Source organism: Juglans regia, chromosome 3 (assembly GCF_001411555.2).
Source record: "Juglans regia cultivar Chandler chromosome 3, Walnut 2.0, whole genome shotgun sequence".
NCBI lineage: Eukaryota > Viridiplantae > Streptophyta > Magnoliopsida > Fagales > Juglandaceae > Juglans > Juglans regia.
In genome coordinates this window covers 2955208-2971055 of record NC_049903.1, presented here as the reverse complement: position 1 = coordinate 2971055, position 15848 = coordinate 2955208, and the positions used below count along the sequence as shown (strand labels likewise).

The 15848-nt window shown below is 34.3% G+C and overlaps 3 protein-coding genes across 6 annotated transcripts; 1 reads left to right on the top strand and 2 right to left on the bottom strand.

Annotated features, from left to right (window-relative positions):
* Positions 1 to 3405: 3405 nt before the first annotated feature.
* Positions 3406 to 6570, bottom strand: LOC109020256 (protein cornichon homolog 1-like). Its single transcript, XM_019002675.2, has 4 exons — positions 6399 to 6570; positions 5431 to 5612; positions 4119 to 4241; positions 3406 to 3659 (listed from the first exon to the last, which is right to left on the bottom strand). Exons 1-4 carry the CDS (start codon positions 6465 to 6467, stop codon positions 3584 to 3586), a joined length of 450 nt encoding a protein of 149 aa, XP_018858220.1. The 5' UTR covers positions 6468 to 6570; the 3' UTR covers positions 3406 to 3583.
* A 1484-nt stretch (positions 6571 to 8054) lies between these two features.
* Positions 8055 to 11612, top strand: LOC109020259 (OVARIAN TUMOR DOMAIN-containing deubiquitinating enzyme 4-like). Of its 3 annotated transcripts, none has more exons than XM_019002679.2 (7): positions 8083 to 8320; positions 8449 to 8503; positions 9466 to 10062; positions 10262 to 10383; positions 10732 to 10772; positions 11096 to 11194; positions 11289 to 11612. In XM_019002679.2, the coding sequence occupies exons 3-7, from the start codon at positions 9477 to 9479 to the stop codon at positions 11458 to 11460; spliced, it is 1020 nt and encodes a 339-aa protein (XP_018858224.1). In that variant the 5' UTR covers positions 8083 to 8320; positions 8449 to 8503; positions 9466 to 9476; the 3' UTR covers positions 11461 to 11612. The 3 variants fall into 3 exon arrangements, with proteins under 3 accessions (XP_018858226.1, XP_018858224.1, XP_018858225.1); XM_019002680.2 differs by having other exon boundaries at positions 8165 to 8320; positions 8452 to 8503; XM_019002681.2 differs by lacking the exon at positions 8449 to 8503 and having other exon boundaries at positions 8055 to 8158.
* A 1012-nt stretch (positions 11613 to 12624) lies between these two features.
* LOC109020248 (putative pentatricopeptide repeat-containing protein At3g13770, mitochondrial) lies at positions 12625 to 15848 on the bottom strand. Of its 2 annotated transcripts, XM_019002668.2 has the most exons (3): positions 15081 to 15208; positions 14815 to 14950; positions 12625 to 14551 (listed from the first exon to the last, which is right to left on the bottom strand). In XM_019002668.2, the coding sequence occupies exons 1-3, from the start codon at positions 15114 to 15116 to the stop codon at positions 13107 to 13109; spliced, it is 1617 nt and encodes a 538-aa protein (XP_018858213.2). In that variant the 5' UTR covers positions 15117 to 15208; the 3' UTR covers positions 12625 to 13106. The 2 variants fall into 2 exon arrangements, with proteins under 2 accessions (XP_018858213.2, XP_018858212.2); XM_019002667.2 differs by lacking the exon at positions 14815 to 14950 and having other exon boundaries at positions 12843 to 14551; positions 15034 to 15848.

Sequence of the window (15848 nt, the reverse complement as noted above, 5' to 3'; positions counted from 1 at the left end):
TTTTGAAGGATCATGAGAATTTATTGGGTGTATTAAGACTTTGGGATTGAAGATTTTGTGATCGATCTCTTGTACTCTACTTTTGTTGATAGTAAATTCATTAAGACCAATCTCGACAGTGGACGTAGGCTCACATTGAGCCGAACCACTTATATTTTGATATTCTGTGTATAATTGTAGCTATTTCTTTTATTTGTTTTCGTTGTTATACTTCAAAATTAACATTTGATAACTAGTTAATCCCAACATGATCCCTGAATTCCTTTAAAGCAATATTACCATCCATTTTAGACCTATAATAACACTCTTGACTGTTTTACTAGGACATCTTGAAAGAGACCTAGACCTTTACAACAAAAAAGAAAGAGACCTAAACCCATGCTAAAAGAACAAAAAATACTGGTTTTCTAGATATTGTCATATGAATTGAACCAAAGTTTTTATTCCGAGTTCGGACCACGAGACATAAATACGAAAATCTTTCTCTGAATCAGCATATTAAAAAATTTAAAAAAATACAATAAACATTGATGGCGGAAAGAGAATGTCTATTCCAGTGTGCCATAAGCCGTGTGCAGTCCACGTGATCATGGCCCAGTAAAGCCCATTTGCAGTATTTTCACTTCGAGCTGGCAGTGACCATTCTGTATCAGTGAGGAAAACAGACCTTGGATAATAGACACCATCGGTGGGACAAAGTGTCTATTTCAGTGGTGGCCTACATGCTTTGCACGTTGGGGCCCCACCTAAGGTCACTGTCATCCCCTAATTGTTGAGGGACAGATTTTACAATTAATAATAAAAATTCGGAATTTGTCGTAAAGTATAAAAAAGTGAATGAGGCAGATTTAACATCAATTCCCGTGAATTTGTTAAATTAATTTTATAAGATGGGTTAAGTTTATAAATTTTTTTATGACATTAGAGCTTATCGCATAACGAATAGAGGTTCATATTATTTATTTCGTGACAAGAATTAAATATTGACTTATAGATGAAAGAAGGTGTTGAAGAATAATCTCACATTATTTGTAGATAATTTTTTTTATAAAATTAATTTTATAATATGAATAGTTCATGAATTTCTTTAAAATTTAGTAGATTTCTTTTTTTTTTTTTCTTGAGAACGGGAAAATGCCTTCACCAGTAAAAACAATTTTACTACAAGAAAGGCAATAAAAAAAAAAATAAAAAAAAAATTGGGAACGGGAAAATTGGGAGCGGGATCCCCAGCGGATCCCTATCATTTTCCTTAATTTATTTCGTTGGTTTTCAAAAACAGCCTTCGGACATGGTATTAATTATCAAGGCCGAAAAGCTGGTATATCAGAATTCAGACGGACAGATGCTGTCCAACTCAATAGGCCCACTTGAAAACGACCCATCCCCATGGAGACCCGCTTGCTGTGTAGCCCAAAGCAGAACTTGATGATGTAGGTCCCACTTACGTAAAATAAAAGGTGTGTGGGGTCCGATTAGCAAACAGGAAGACAACTGCACTGCAGCCACCGGGCCAGAAAACGACCAAACATGCTTGATAAATGGCACGGACCAATTAGAGTTGGGTCAACAAGGGCGAGTGGTTAAAAACTTCCAATCAGGAAGGGACCACTCGGAATAGAGGAGGGGCCCATGGACATTTATGATGTTTCAAGTCGACCCATTAATCAGCATCTTTTTATAAATTGTACAAAGGAAAGCCGAAGCTGTTGTGAAGCTGCCTACAGCATGTCGGGTCTGGCTAGCTGTCGGGTAGACGATACTTTTAGCTGCGGATTGGATTGTGAGTTAGTTGAGATTAGATGAATTAAAATAAAATTTTAAAAATTAAATAAAATATTATTTTTTAATATTATTATTTTAGAATTAAAAAAAATTAAATTATTTATTAAATTTTAATTAAAAATTTGAAAAAATTATATAATGAAATGAAACATTTTTATTATCTAAATGAATCTTAGAGCATTCTTATTGGATTGATCAAATTCATTTTCAAAATTTAGTTAATTTCACATTTTTTTGCATTTATTTATTCTATTTAAATTCAATTTCTACATTAGATTAGTCATTCACTCTTTATATAATAATAAAATATTATTAAATTAATAATTTTTTTATTTAATTTATTTGTATCATATTTTAGAATTCTGTCAATTTAAAATTAATAATAATTATATTCTAATTAAATTAATAATAAAAAAATCATATTTTCAAATGCCATTTAATGCTAATAACAAAAAATTGAGATTAAACTTAATTAAAGTGAAAAATTATTATTTTAATATCTGGTAAATCAATTGTGATTCTCTATATTTGGCCAATCACTAACAAAAATTCAAATTATTTTGGAGATGACCAATGCAATGTAGAGTCTTTTTTATACAAATTATCTAAATGTTAGCTAATCTCCTCATTTGGCCAAACCAATGAAGATGCTCTAAGCCCTGAAAACGACCCAGGCATCAAGTGTGGACCCACTTTATCTCACTACTAAGAGTACTCTCATTAGATTAACTAAAAGTTAAATTCATTGAGTATTTAGCTATTAAAGAATAAAATATGCTCACAATTGATTAGCTAAATTCCAAATATAACTACAGTGACTTTCAAAAGTTTTTTTAAATTTGAAAGTTATTGTACATACATCAAATACATATTTTATTAATTATTTATCTTTTTTTTTTATCACAATTGATAAATTAATTTGAGTTAGTGATATATTAATTTAATAAGAATATGATTATTAATTAATATATAATAGGTAGAATAGTAAAATATGATAAAATAAAATAAATTAATAATTAAAAAAATTAAATATTTTTGAAATTATTAGTTATTTATAATGAATAAATGTATAATCTAATGTAAAGATTTGATGTGAATAACCAAAATCAAATTCATCTTATATTATTTTATTATTATATAATAAAAAAATAACTATTCCAATATAAAGATTTATATGAATAGAATAGTCAAAAGTAAAATTTTTCTTATATTCATAAAAAAAAATATCCTTTAATTTTAGTTAATCGAGAGTGCTCTTACCATCCGAGTCAGTGCATCACATATCAAGGAACCCATTGCAAATGAAATAGGTTTATGCTGCCAAAATCCAGCCCAGCCAATTAAGCATCTAGGCTTCAACCAGGCCTGGCATCTGGTAGCCCAGAACATTCATCTCGGACAACTACTCAGGATAGGAGTTTGGACTTTTGGGGAGACAGGAGCTCAGACTATCAATTTCCAGTTCAGATGTGCCATCGGCCGAACAAGCTAGACATCCTATTACTTCTAGAAATTTCCAATCAAGTAATGGGGGGGATGGAACAAACATAAATCTACGATAAAGCAATTAGCTAAAAAGTAAATACACCGGATGATGATAAACGTCCACCGAGTAAAAGATCTCACTTCAAAGAATATGATAAAAGTCGGCCAACATGCTTTCTACAACTCTCGAGTCAATGGGGGCACTTTGTATATCATCTCTAAACCCTGTGAGCTTGAATTCATTTTTTATTTTATTTTTTCTATTGAAGAAATTTACAAGAAACAGACTTACAATGAGTGGTTACCATACTGCTCAACTTTTTGACAGTTGAAACAAATACAAATCATATTCTTCATCACTTAAAAAGTTGAAAACAGATAACGCCAGCCTGCAATTTAAAAGTAATCGTCAGCATATGAGAGAAAGAGAGAGCACTAGGCATCCATCAGGGAGACAAAGAAGCCAACAAGCAACTATCAGTGATTTAGTATTGCCTCGAAAAAACTAAAATTGGGAAAAAAAAAAAGTAAGAAAAGAAAATAAATCTATAATTGGAGAACAATCACGGATTCTCAAAACAGATAAAACATGGTGAATTGGTAAGTGTACGTATTAATCAAATTAACCCATGATTCCTGTATTGTTCTAACACATGATTGCAGGGTTAGTTTTTTACTTTATCCACGCCTACATTTTAAAATTGTATTCTCCCTGAAGCAACAATAGTAACCACAAACAGCAGGGAAACTTCAATTAAGAAAAACAGGAACGGGTAAAGCAAGAATTGATGTACACTCCAACTCCAAAGACATAAATCAATATATAATGTACAAAGCACAAAACAAACCTGAAGGTGATTATTGCAAAGACCACTAAGTAGAAACCAAACTTGATCAAACGAAACTTCTTCTCAGCAGAAGGAAATCTGAACGCATCGGTGACATCAATAAGATGCTGCTGCTTGAAAAACCTGTATCATTACACCAGGCTGATCACAAGAAGATTCCGAGTTCAACCACAGATATATAGGGCAAGCTATACTTCAACATTGAGCCAAAATAGCACTTTTATGATGGTTCTAGAGAATCAAGGATTGTGTTGATCAATTTCGACTTCTTATGGCAAGTTACACAAGCACCTACTGGATCTTGAATCCATGATCATATATCCTCCAAGATCAGGGAGAGGAGGTGCCTTTTGAACTAAACTCACCAGCCCCCACTTTTCTAGTTTTCTTTCAACCAATTATATTCTTGGGAAATTAGAACCACTGTATTATTATTACCTTTGGAAATGAATCAAAGCAAGATCCATTAAAAATTCTATATAGGAAACAATTTTTTATGACACCATTAGTTCCCACTTTCCATGGTCAACAACATCTGTGGAACAAACATGCCTTGCCGAGTGTCACTATTTCTGACTAATAGTGGTCAAAAGATTAGATAATGGTCTAGCACAACTCAACATGTGTAACATACTAACATCATTGGTTCAATGATCTCAAAACCGAAAAAATGTCATCACTTTAAACTACCAATAAGGGTGGACAGAACAAAAAAAAAAAAAAAAATCCAGAATTGTCTACTCTTTTGGCATACACCCAAAAATCAAATTTAATAAATAAAGGATACAATAATGACAGAAAAAAGATGGCAGATGTTTCAGGCTACGGAAGCCTAGCTGTTCTCTTTCATTCGATATAAAATAACGGATCAGACCAATATGAACAAAATAGAAAAGCAAACAGGGCAGAATTGAAGAGAATCCAAATCCATGAATAATTTCTTTGACTTGCAAACTGGTAAATGTAATACTGACATCAGAGATGCTAAGTTGAATTAAATATGTAAAGCCTTCATTTATCAAATTAAAGAGAAATTTGTCAATGCATTTCAACTACATTCTCAAAAGCAAATTGTTGCAACAATCTCAGGTAAAATTATGTTTTGTACACTAAACTATTGTACTTTACAAGCGAAGAAAGAACACTGAATCATCAAAAGCATTATACACCAAAACCATTTAACTTTATAATTGTTCGTGAATATTACATACAGCATCACGTGATGGCAAGTAAGGGGAACTGTCATCAGAAACATCAAAAGCATTATACACTAAGACATTTTACTTTATAATTGTTCCAGAATTTTACTTACAGCCTCACATGATAGCAAGTAAGGGGAACTGTCATCAGAAACATGAACCAATGACATGTTAAGAGGAAAATGGCAGACAGGATTCCCTGTGCAATGAACTCGGGGACAGTCATGCAATTGATGAGAGATGCTGTATCGTAAATGTTTATGTAGTCACCCTCCAAGTCCGACAAGATAACAAGCTGCGAGAATCATTCAGAGTTATCAGTTATATTCAGTGCTAGGGATATAAAATGTGGACTGACAAATCCTATAAATTTCTTAGTGTACAAAACTTCTTCCTCCAGATGCTTATGAACGGTTTGTATATATATATTTGGACTCATAGAAAGCCAAATTCTAGTGACAATGAGGAGTAATAATGAAGCAAATAATGCCATGACAATAAATTTCTTGATGAGAAGAAGACTTTTCTTGGTGAAAAAGAAGTCATAAACCGAGAAGAAATCATTTCTTGATGGAAAAGAAGTCGAAAACGGCCCAAAAATATAACTGAAGAGCATGTATTACGTTCGAGTTTAATTATTTTATTGATTTCGCAAGAAGTTAACGAGGACATTAAGCAGATAACATTTGAGTTTAAATTCCAGACCATGAGCGCTAATAATAAAGCAAATGCTGTCCGTGTCACGAAAATAACTCTCTTGATGAGAAGTCATTTCTTGATGAAAAAGAAGTCGAAAATGGCGCTCCAATGGATGCAAACAATTTCAATAAACTAATAAACGTGTCCAAACCTAACGAGCTCCCTCGGAGTCGAAGCAGTATTTTCGGGAATATATATGTGTGCATGTGTGCAATGTTAAGAACAAATGGCTAAGAAAATTTCTACCAATAGCATCAATGCTACCCATTGTCAGTATCTAAAACTTTCTATTTTCCCTAACTTTCCCGGCAACCAAACGTATAAAACAGATCGACATCTCCGAGGCGACTGGTGTTGAACTTGAAGGTGACGAATGGATTACCTGATAATAGGTGGACGCCATGATAGCTAAGTGAACGAGATAGCTGAAAGCCCACAAGTTGAGCTCCATCGTCGACGCGCTTTGTTTTCAGAACTGGAATTTTGGAAAGTAGGAAGGGATCTGTATCTGTGACAGTGAAGAGAGCAATTGGAGGGAGATTTTTTCCAAGTGAAATGAAATATTGTGAGTTTGTGAGGGTGGAATTTTAAAGGAGCGACGTTACTTACAGCAATTCTAAATTTTAACTAAAGGGTAAAGCCAAAACTTTCCATTTTAAAATTAAAATAATATTATAATATTATATTTTTTAATTTTTTAATTTTTTAATTTTTTATATATTAATTAATAATTTAATTTTTACTATCCAAACAAATTATTTAACATGAAAAATAAAATAAGAAATTGAGAATATTCTTACACCTGATTTTAAAAAAAATTTAATCAAAATTTAGATTTAGCTAGTATTTGACTAGTCCAATACTAATACTCTTATAACTTTATAAATAACAAATAGACAAATTTTATGTAAATTTTTTATAAAAAAAAATAGATCTCACTAATAAAAAATAAATTTTTTTTTTATTTTTTCTTAAGTACTATTCACTTTTTTACAAAGATTTGTATAGAGTTTATTTATTTGAGACTTGTATAAATTTATAAATTATTTATCATTTAAAAATCCATTGGCTTTGCCTCTCTTATGGAGCTTTTTCATTTTTTTTACTTATAAAAATTAAGTAAATTAGTTTATAAAATAACATCTTAATTTAAAATATGGTTATAAAAAGAAGATAAGTTATATTTGTAGTCATAGAGTGTAAAAACGTAGTGTAATCCCTTTGAAAACAATGAGTAAATACATGATTCACATGAAAAAAAATTAATTTTTTAATATTGTGATCTCTACTATTTTTCAAAACGATTACGCGAGATTTGCGCACTTCATGACTAAATGTAGTACTTCTCTAAAAAGAATTATGCATGTATTATTATTATTGTTGAAAAGCTTTTTTTAATTATTTTAAAATTAATTGAATTACTTCCAATTTAATTATCCAAAGTTGGAGTTAATAAACCTTTGAAACTTCGCCTAAGGAGGGTTTAGTGGTTAGTATTAAGCATCCCCTTATTGGTCTTGGTTGATTGGGATGAATTTGAAAAGTTAAATGTATCGTTATCGAGTTGAAAATATTTGTTGCCAATCAATCTAGAAAATTCGACACTTCCTTTAAAAAAAATAATGGATTGTTTAGGTTGGTTTTAAATTTGCTCTGTTTTATTTTTATTTTTTAAAATATACAAAACTTGTATATGTTTAAAAGAATGATCATATTATTCAGATCTAATTATATTGCTCGTTAACGTGACACCATTAAATAGTACTAAGTGATTTTTAAAAAAAATAAAAAATAAAATATTTAAAACAAAATAACATTTAAAAATTAAAATTCTAAATTCTCTATTTTTTTATATTTATATTTTTAATCTTTTAATAAATTAGGTAATACTATTATTTGATATCACATCAATGAAATAAAATAATATATATAATTAAAACGAGATAGTAACATTTCTCAGATTAAAATTGTATAAATAAGTTTTTACAGAATATGTAAATGATAAACTCAATGGAGGGAGTGACACGGTACCGTTTAAGAGAGTTGGGGGACGCCATTTTTACCAAAGAGAGAGGCCACGTGGTACAGTACTGTGAACGGCGCATTTCACTCGGAGCTGGACCGAGGGGACGCAGCTGAGAGGTGTGAAGAACTTCTTCCTTACTAGTCAATGAGAATCAAAGAAGACGTGGCTTCTTTCACAATCCAGAACTGAAAATTTTTTCGTCTATCTATCTGTGTTTTTTATTTTTTATTTTTTTCGGGAGTTTTGGGGGTTAAGTTCAACATCGAAAGGTTTTGCAGGTATTCTAATTCTTTGCTTCAAGACCCTTCTTCCTTCTTCTAGAATCCCCCACAATTTAGCTTTATGCAAAATAATCTTGCTGATTCACGTTTTTCTTTCTGGGCTATTCACGCGGATTATAAATCAGTAGCCCTTCACACGGATCAAATTCTTCACACGTTTTTCTTTTCTGAATTCAGCAGGTTTGGTTTTCTTTACCCTCTTCAATTCTACCTGTGAATCTTCAGTCCATGATTAAAACTCTCATGTATTCATATGTTTTGGTTATGCTTTTAGAAAATTCGAAGCATTTGATGCTGGACAATGTGGACTATTAAATTTGAAATTTGACCTTTTAGTTAGTAGGTTTGGGGAGTCAGATGAGAATTTTATATTTTGTTTTAAATTTTAAAACATTATGTTTTAATATTATTATTGTTTTGAGATTTGAAAAAGTTGAATTGTTTATTATATTTTGTATGAGGATTTAAAAAATGTGTAATGATGAGATGAGATAAGATGAGAATTTTGTATTTTGTCTTATATCCCAAACCTGCCTGGTGCTCATTAACACAGAACACAGCCCCTTTGATTCATATTCTTTTTCCTGGGTATTGCGATTGATATAGAAAAATGATGCTTAATATCGATTTTGAGTTTTATTAGTCTCAAATTGAACACTTTGATTACTCATAAAAAAAAAAAATTGAACAATTTGATTAGCATTTTTTCTTGTAATTTACTCAAGCACTCGGAGGTCTTGAACGCCCACGACCTGACCCTCTCCACTCTGTTCATATTTGGGGGTGGGCGGGGGAAGGGGGATGCCATTCGAACCTAGAGCCGCAATAATTAGCAATGACTAGAAATTACCATTGTCATTGCTTTGCAGTTGTTGCTAAAGGTAGTTATAGATTTGGGGGGTTCTCTTCACAGCTAGAACAAACAAGCAAGGTTTTCTTTCTGATTAGCTTTGCCGTTGGCCATCCAAATTCATTATCATGATTTGATACTAATGATAATGGGGGTCATGATTCTTCTACTTCATGATAATGACTTTAACATGTATCTTTGTTCCTTTTGATGAGCAAATGGCGATAATGAGATAACTTAAGCAGTGTTCTTGTAATAAGTTGGCTGATAATGCGCTCCACTCATGCCTCAGGTTACGCCAATATGCTTATATGCTCTCCCATCAGCACTTCTGCTAAGAGTTTTGTCTACCTGAGTGCTTGTGTTCAATCACAGATGGGTAGCAACATCTGCCCTGCAATTTCCCGTGGACCTTCCAGTTCATGTTGCTTCTCTGTGTACCCTGGGCATTCAAAAACAAGCTACAAGAGCTTCTCTGTGTCCAACACAATATCTTCTCCACCCATCCCTGGCCAAACAATTCAGGGGAGATGCTTTGGATCTTGCTTCACCTATCAAAGAGGAAGCTTCCGAGTCAAATGTTTAGGTAGTGTTAGAGGACCTCAGAGGGAACACATTGAAATTTCATTGGCATGCCAAAATTTAAATATGAGGCTTTCTGTCCCGAAAAAAGGAATGCTGCCCAGAATCAAGTGCAATGTGGGGCCAATCGGTTGGCCACAAGGATGTGCTTCTGCTGGCTTAATGTTTGGATTACTGGTTTGTTATTCAAGTTCTGAAATGGCACGTGCTGAAGCAGCTCGAAAGGAGGATAAGGAAGATGACTGCAATGAGTCATATGTTAAATTCTCACATGGGAAAAAAGTCTACACTGACTACTCTGTCATTGGTGAGCATCAGTTTTTCATCTAGCTTGTATATAATTTGTCAATATTTTAGTTGTATACAATTTGTCAATTTTTTAGTTGTATACAATTTATCAATATTTTAGTTGCTGGCACGTCAAACTCTCTGTGTTCGAAACTGTGTATGTTGATTTTATTTCAACTGGATGTGTTGGTGTAGTTAACTGTTTCGATTCTGTTTAGGAATACCTGGAGATGGGAGATGTATGTTCCGCTCTGTTGCTCACGGGGCTTGTTTACGATCTGGGAAGCCAGCTCCAAGTGAGAGCTTTCAGAGAGAATTAGCAGATGACTTGCGGGCTAGGGTATGTTTTCCCGCTCCTTCGCTAATGCATCAATTTCATTTCCTGTGTAAATTTTCTGTTTACCGTTTTTTTTTAATAACTTGCTTTTTACTTATAAAAAAAAAAAAGTTTCTGTTTACCGTTTTACAACTCATAAATGGGTATTTGCTCTTTTTGCTTGCTTTCTTTTGTAAGAAAAATCTGAATGATGCAAAAATAATGATGGGCTTCTAAGATATTAACCTTATATCTTGGTACCAGCCGGTACCAAACGACTGATTGGTTTTCTCAATGTTATATTCAGGCTTATGTTGTGTGCGCTATTTATTATTCAGTGGCCCCTTATATGCATTTGTCTTTTAATTTCAGGTTGCAGACGAGTTTATCAAAAGAAGGAAAGAGACGGAATGGTAGCCATTTGGGTTGTATACTTCTTTCTTTCTGAAAATTTGATGTGTTAATCATGTTTGTCTGTTTTTATCACTGTGGATATCAATCTTCCACTTTACAGTATAATACGTATAATTTAGTAGTAATTTTCATGTAACTATCTACAAATCTAGTTAACGATTGACTCATCCCACTGTGCCTAGAAAAATCCACAAATCAAACCTTGTAGTTATAGGCTTCATTCACGGAGACTGTATTTTGCAATTCTTTCTGACCTATTTACTTACTAAAACATAAAAGCTTTCTGATGCCATTATATTTGATGGCTTGACGGTAACAACAGGTTTATTGAAGGAGATTTTGAGTCATATGTTTCCCAAATAAGGAAGCCACATGTATGGGGAGGTGAGCCTGAACTGTTCATTGCTTCACATGTTCTCAAGTAAGCCACTCTCTCTCTCTCTCTCTCTCTCTCTCTCTCTCTCTCTCAAAAAAAATATCGTCAAGAGCTTCTAACTGATAGGAGTCAACTACAGGATGCCAATTACAGTCTACATGTACGATGAAGATGCTGGTGGCTTGATATCCATTGCGGAGTATGGCGAAGAGTATGGCAAGGAAAATCCAATTATGGTTCTCTACCATGGTTTTGGTCATTATGATGCGTTGCAGATTCCTGGAAAGAAGGGCGATAGATCGAGACTTTAGTTTGTATATTCTTGAATCTTGATAGACAGAAGAGTGGATGCTGTTTGAATAATATCCAACAAAAGGCATATTCAATCTGCATCATTCTCTGTATTCTACATGTCATAATCAACGAGTCTAATAAAACAATCGTGATAATAGTCTTAGTGACAGTTTTCTTTCCTGTGCAATTATATTCCTCTTCTTCGTAGCCTGATGTGGAAATGTGTGATTGGTTTAGGGAGCAGAGTAATTGCAGGGAAACAGGTACCTGGTGGCTGGTGGTATGACTTGTTAGGAATATTTATCAATTTTGACACTGCACAATACAACACTCAACGAGAAGTGTGACATGTAATGCAATCTTACTCTTTCGGATTGATTATTATTAGATTCTTTTTCTCTTTCTTTCGGATTTTGAATCTTCTAACAAATCTCTGTTAGATAACTAGAAAAAAAGGGAGTCACAACGTGCGTCTCCTGTTGACCGATTTCCTGACATAAGATACACGCAAAAAGACGGGAACAGCGTTCAATCCAACCTTTTAAGGACTGATTTAGATTTTGAGTTGAGTTAGATTGAGATGAATTGAATTCTTTATAAATAGTAATAAATTAAAACGGTTGAGTGAGTTTTGTAGAGGTTCATTGAAGATAAGTTTAGATATATTTATGAAAAGTTGAAAAATATTGTAGATCTCACGTATAAAGAGATGTTAAGTTGAGATGAATTTAAGAATTGAATGTTTAAATATTAGACTCAATTTAAAATTAGATTGAATATCTAAGTTCCAAACGGCCTAAATGAAGAGCTTTTTAAAAACAAAAAAAAAAAAAAATGATGAAGAATTTGGTCAAATGTACATATTATGACTACAAAGACTTGCGAAATAAAACATCATATTTAAGCTTTTAAAAAGAAGTCTATCCTTAGTACTTACAAATATGAAAAATGCTAGTTTGTTCACTCAATCTATCTTTTCATTTTGATATCTCATATATTTTAATTATTTTTAGTTTTTTTTTATTTATTTAATAATTAAAAAAATGACTATTAATATATTTATATATACTCTTTTATACTTTTTAAAAATGTTTTAAAATAATAAAAAACACAAATAAAAAAATAAAAAAAAAAATCAATGTAACCTAACTGTCAACTCCGCTCTACAAATAAGACCATAGTTTTCGTTCAACTTGGACAAAGGATTTTTTATTCCATTATGTTCTGCCGAATTTAATAACCGTAATCAGTCTTGATGTCAACGGTACATGGTTCCTCAATTTTCTGTAAGGTGTGATGATGCTACACCTACCGAGGGAAGCACCGAAATTTCTCACCGAATGTACAAATTTTTTTTTTTTTAATTTCTTAAACATTTAAAAAAATCACAAATTCATTAAAAAACATCTCCTTAACTATTAAGTAAAAATAAATTAATTAATAAAAACGCAAATCGGTGTGGGGTAGTGTTTTCCTTTTCTGTCATAGCAGCATTCCCTTTGTCAAGAGTCCAGACTCAGAGTCCAGACTGTAGTTGTTTGTTCATCTCAACGTTCAATTAAGAACCGAATTACTTCAGTTTATAAAATAGAGAGCAATGTATGGGACCACTCTTTCATCCTCACGGGCAATTAGATTATTTCCCATCAAGAATCCTCATGAGTCACCAGTATTCTCCACAAGAACAGATCCCTCCAACAATTTGATGAAACCGGTTTTTATCCCTGAGAGACACTTCCCTCCCCTTTAACTTTGAGACAAATTTTGCAAAATTATGGCAATCAACACAAATCCTGAGGTTTTTAATGACACGAAGGGGCACTCCTTTAGGGGTAGCAATCAGCCCAAAGGCCAAAGCCAGTTTTTCGCTGTGGCCTAGGAGTATCTTCTCCTTCTGCTCTTCGTCAACATCATATAAAACACAACTCAAATCAGGAACATAACCGGCTTCCTTAAATTCGACTGATAACTCCATCACCTTGGCAGACACCTCTTCCCTTCTGGGATGGGAACGATCACTTGCATGAAAAGTATGAAGAATTTGATCAAGCTCAATCCAGCTTCTTCCTGGCTCTTTTATCACAGCCTTTTCCTTCATCAACTCCCTTAAAGCTCTTACAGCCTCCCATCTCCCTGCATAAGCATATAAATTGGAAAGAATGACATAATTCCCAGCATTATCAGGCTCAAGTTCTAAAAGCCGACGACCCACTGAATCACCGATCTCGACATTCAAGTGAACCCTACAAGCACCTAAAAGTGAACCCCATATAGCAGCAGTTGGCTCAAAGGGCATCTTTTTGGTAAAATCAAGAGCCTCTGATACTCGGCCAGCACGCCCAAGCAAATCAACAACACACCCATAATGCTCAATCTCTGGCTCAACCCCAAATCTCCCAGTTTCCATCTCATAGAAAATTTCCAGCCCCTTCTCTTCCAACCCTCCATGGCTACAACCTGATAAAACAGCCAAAATAGTGATATTGTCAGGTTGGACTTCATTTTCTTCTCTCATCAATTCGAAAAGTTCAACCACCTCATTTCCCTTCCCATGCTTGCTATACGCCACAAGAACTGCATTCCATGATATGACAGTTCTCTCAGGCATACTATCAAAGATTCTTCTTGAGTAGGTAAGGCTTCCACACTTTGAGTACATATCAATAAGAGAGTTCTGAAGAACCACGTATGAGGGTAGTTGAGAACGAATGACATGGTTGTGAACTTGCTTTCCATGATCTAAAGCAGCAAGCCCAGATAGTGCAGTTAAAAGACTGGCATAAGTGACATAATTTGAACTCATTCCTTCCATCTGCAACCTACGGAATAGTGCCAGTGCCTCTTCATCAAGGCCAAGTTGGGCATAGCCCGAGATTATGGCAGTACATAAGACAACATCTCTTTCTGGCAAGCATTCAAAAACCCCTCGAGCTTCGTGAATTCTACCAGCTTTGGCATACATGTCAAGAAGTGAGCTTCCAACATATACATGGGATTCAAAACTTGTTTTGATTATAAAAGAGTGGACTTGCCTTCCCAGGTTAATCCCATTGGGACCTATACAAGAAGTAAGAACAGTAGCGAAGGTGAACTCATTAGGCTCCGTACCTGCAAACGTACATGCTAGTATATAAGTTCACGCCAGGCATCAGAGATTAAGTTAGAATCCTTATGCCATTTCAGAACAATTAAAATCCCATGCTTTCACTTTAAAATAAGAGGAATTCGTTCTTTCGCACATCTCCTCATTACTTATATAAAAAAAAAAAATCTCCTCATCAGTAAAAAACTCTCATTGACTGAAATTTGAATTTGAACCTTCAAAATCTATGGAATTTAGTATTTCTATATTACTATATATGTCTAATTACCTCGAGAAATGGATGTATTCCAGTCAATTACTTCACCCGCTATTGTGTGCATGCACAGTATAAACATACCAAATCTCGCGCACATTAAAAGGAAGTTAATGCAACATGGTAGATACCAAATGGATGTAGAAAGGTTCTGCAGTTCCACAATAATTTGAAAGTTGAAGCAATACCCAAAACACCCCGTTGCATATAGATGACTTCAAGTTTCAAAAGTACCTGATCTCAACATCTGTATAAAGAGATTCAAGGCTTCAGAGGCATACCCCTTCCGACAATATGCCGTAATCATGGCCGTCCATGATACGACGTTCCGTTCAGGCATTTCATCGAGCACTCTCCGCGCATCACACAATGAGTCACACTTGGTGTATAGGACAATCAGCCTGGTCCACAGGTAAACGGGAGGGAGATAGCAGGTTTTGATCATGTGGGCGTGGACTCTTTGGCCTTCTCTGATGGCCCTTTGGTTCACGCACTCATTTAAGAGCGCGTCGTAGCCTTCGAACTTCATTGCAGGGCCTTGAAAGGCCATCTCTAGCAGGGCTTCTCCTAGTTGACCGTTAGAACAGAGGGATTTTAAATATGGTGAACTCGGCGGGAAGGAGGAAAGGGGAAGTTGGCAGGTACATGGGTTAGAGCTGGAAGAAAACGATACGTGCTTGGGAAAATGGAAAAAGCAATTGATTTTCCGGAGCATATTTAGGAGCAGAAGAAATGGTTGTCGTATATGATTGGATTCTTAGACAGTCGAAACACTATACGAAGCTCAAAATCCCAATGCTTTCAGAAGCGCTGAGGATCCACAGAACCCGGAAAAAACTAATCACATCCCTAGCGTCCCAAATGGAGGTGGAGAGAAAGGGAAACAGAAAGCGGGCTCGGCGGCCGTAGGGATCATCTTTGGCGTTTCAGTGGTGGTGTGGGCCGTCTCGGTCTCGGGTTGGCTGTTACGGATGAAGTGGAGGAGGTCTCGAGAGGGCAAAACGGGGAAAAAGAAAGTGGAGGGTGAAGTCGTGGAAGAGGAAGGGTGT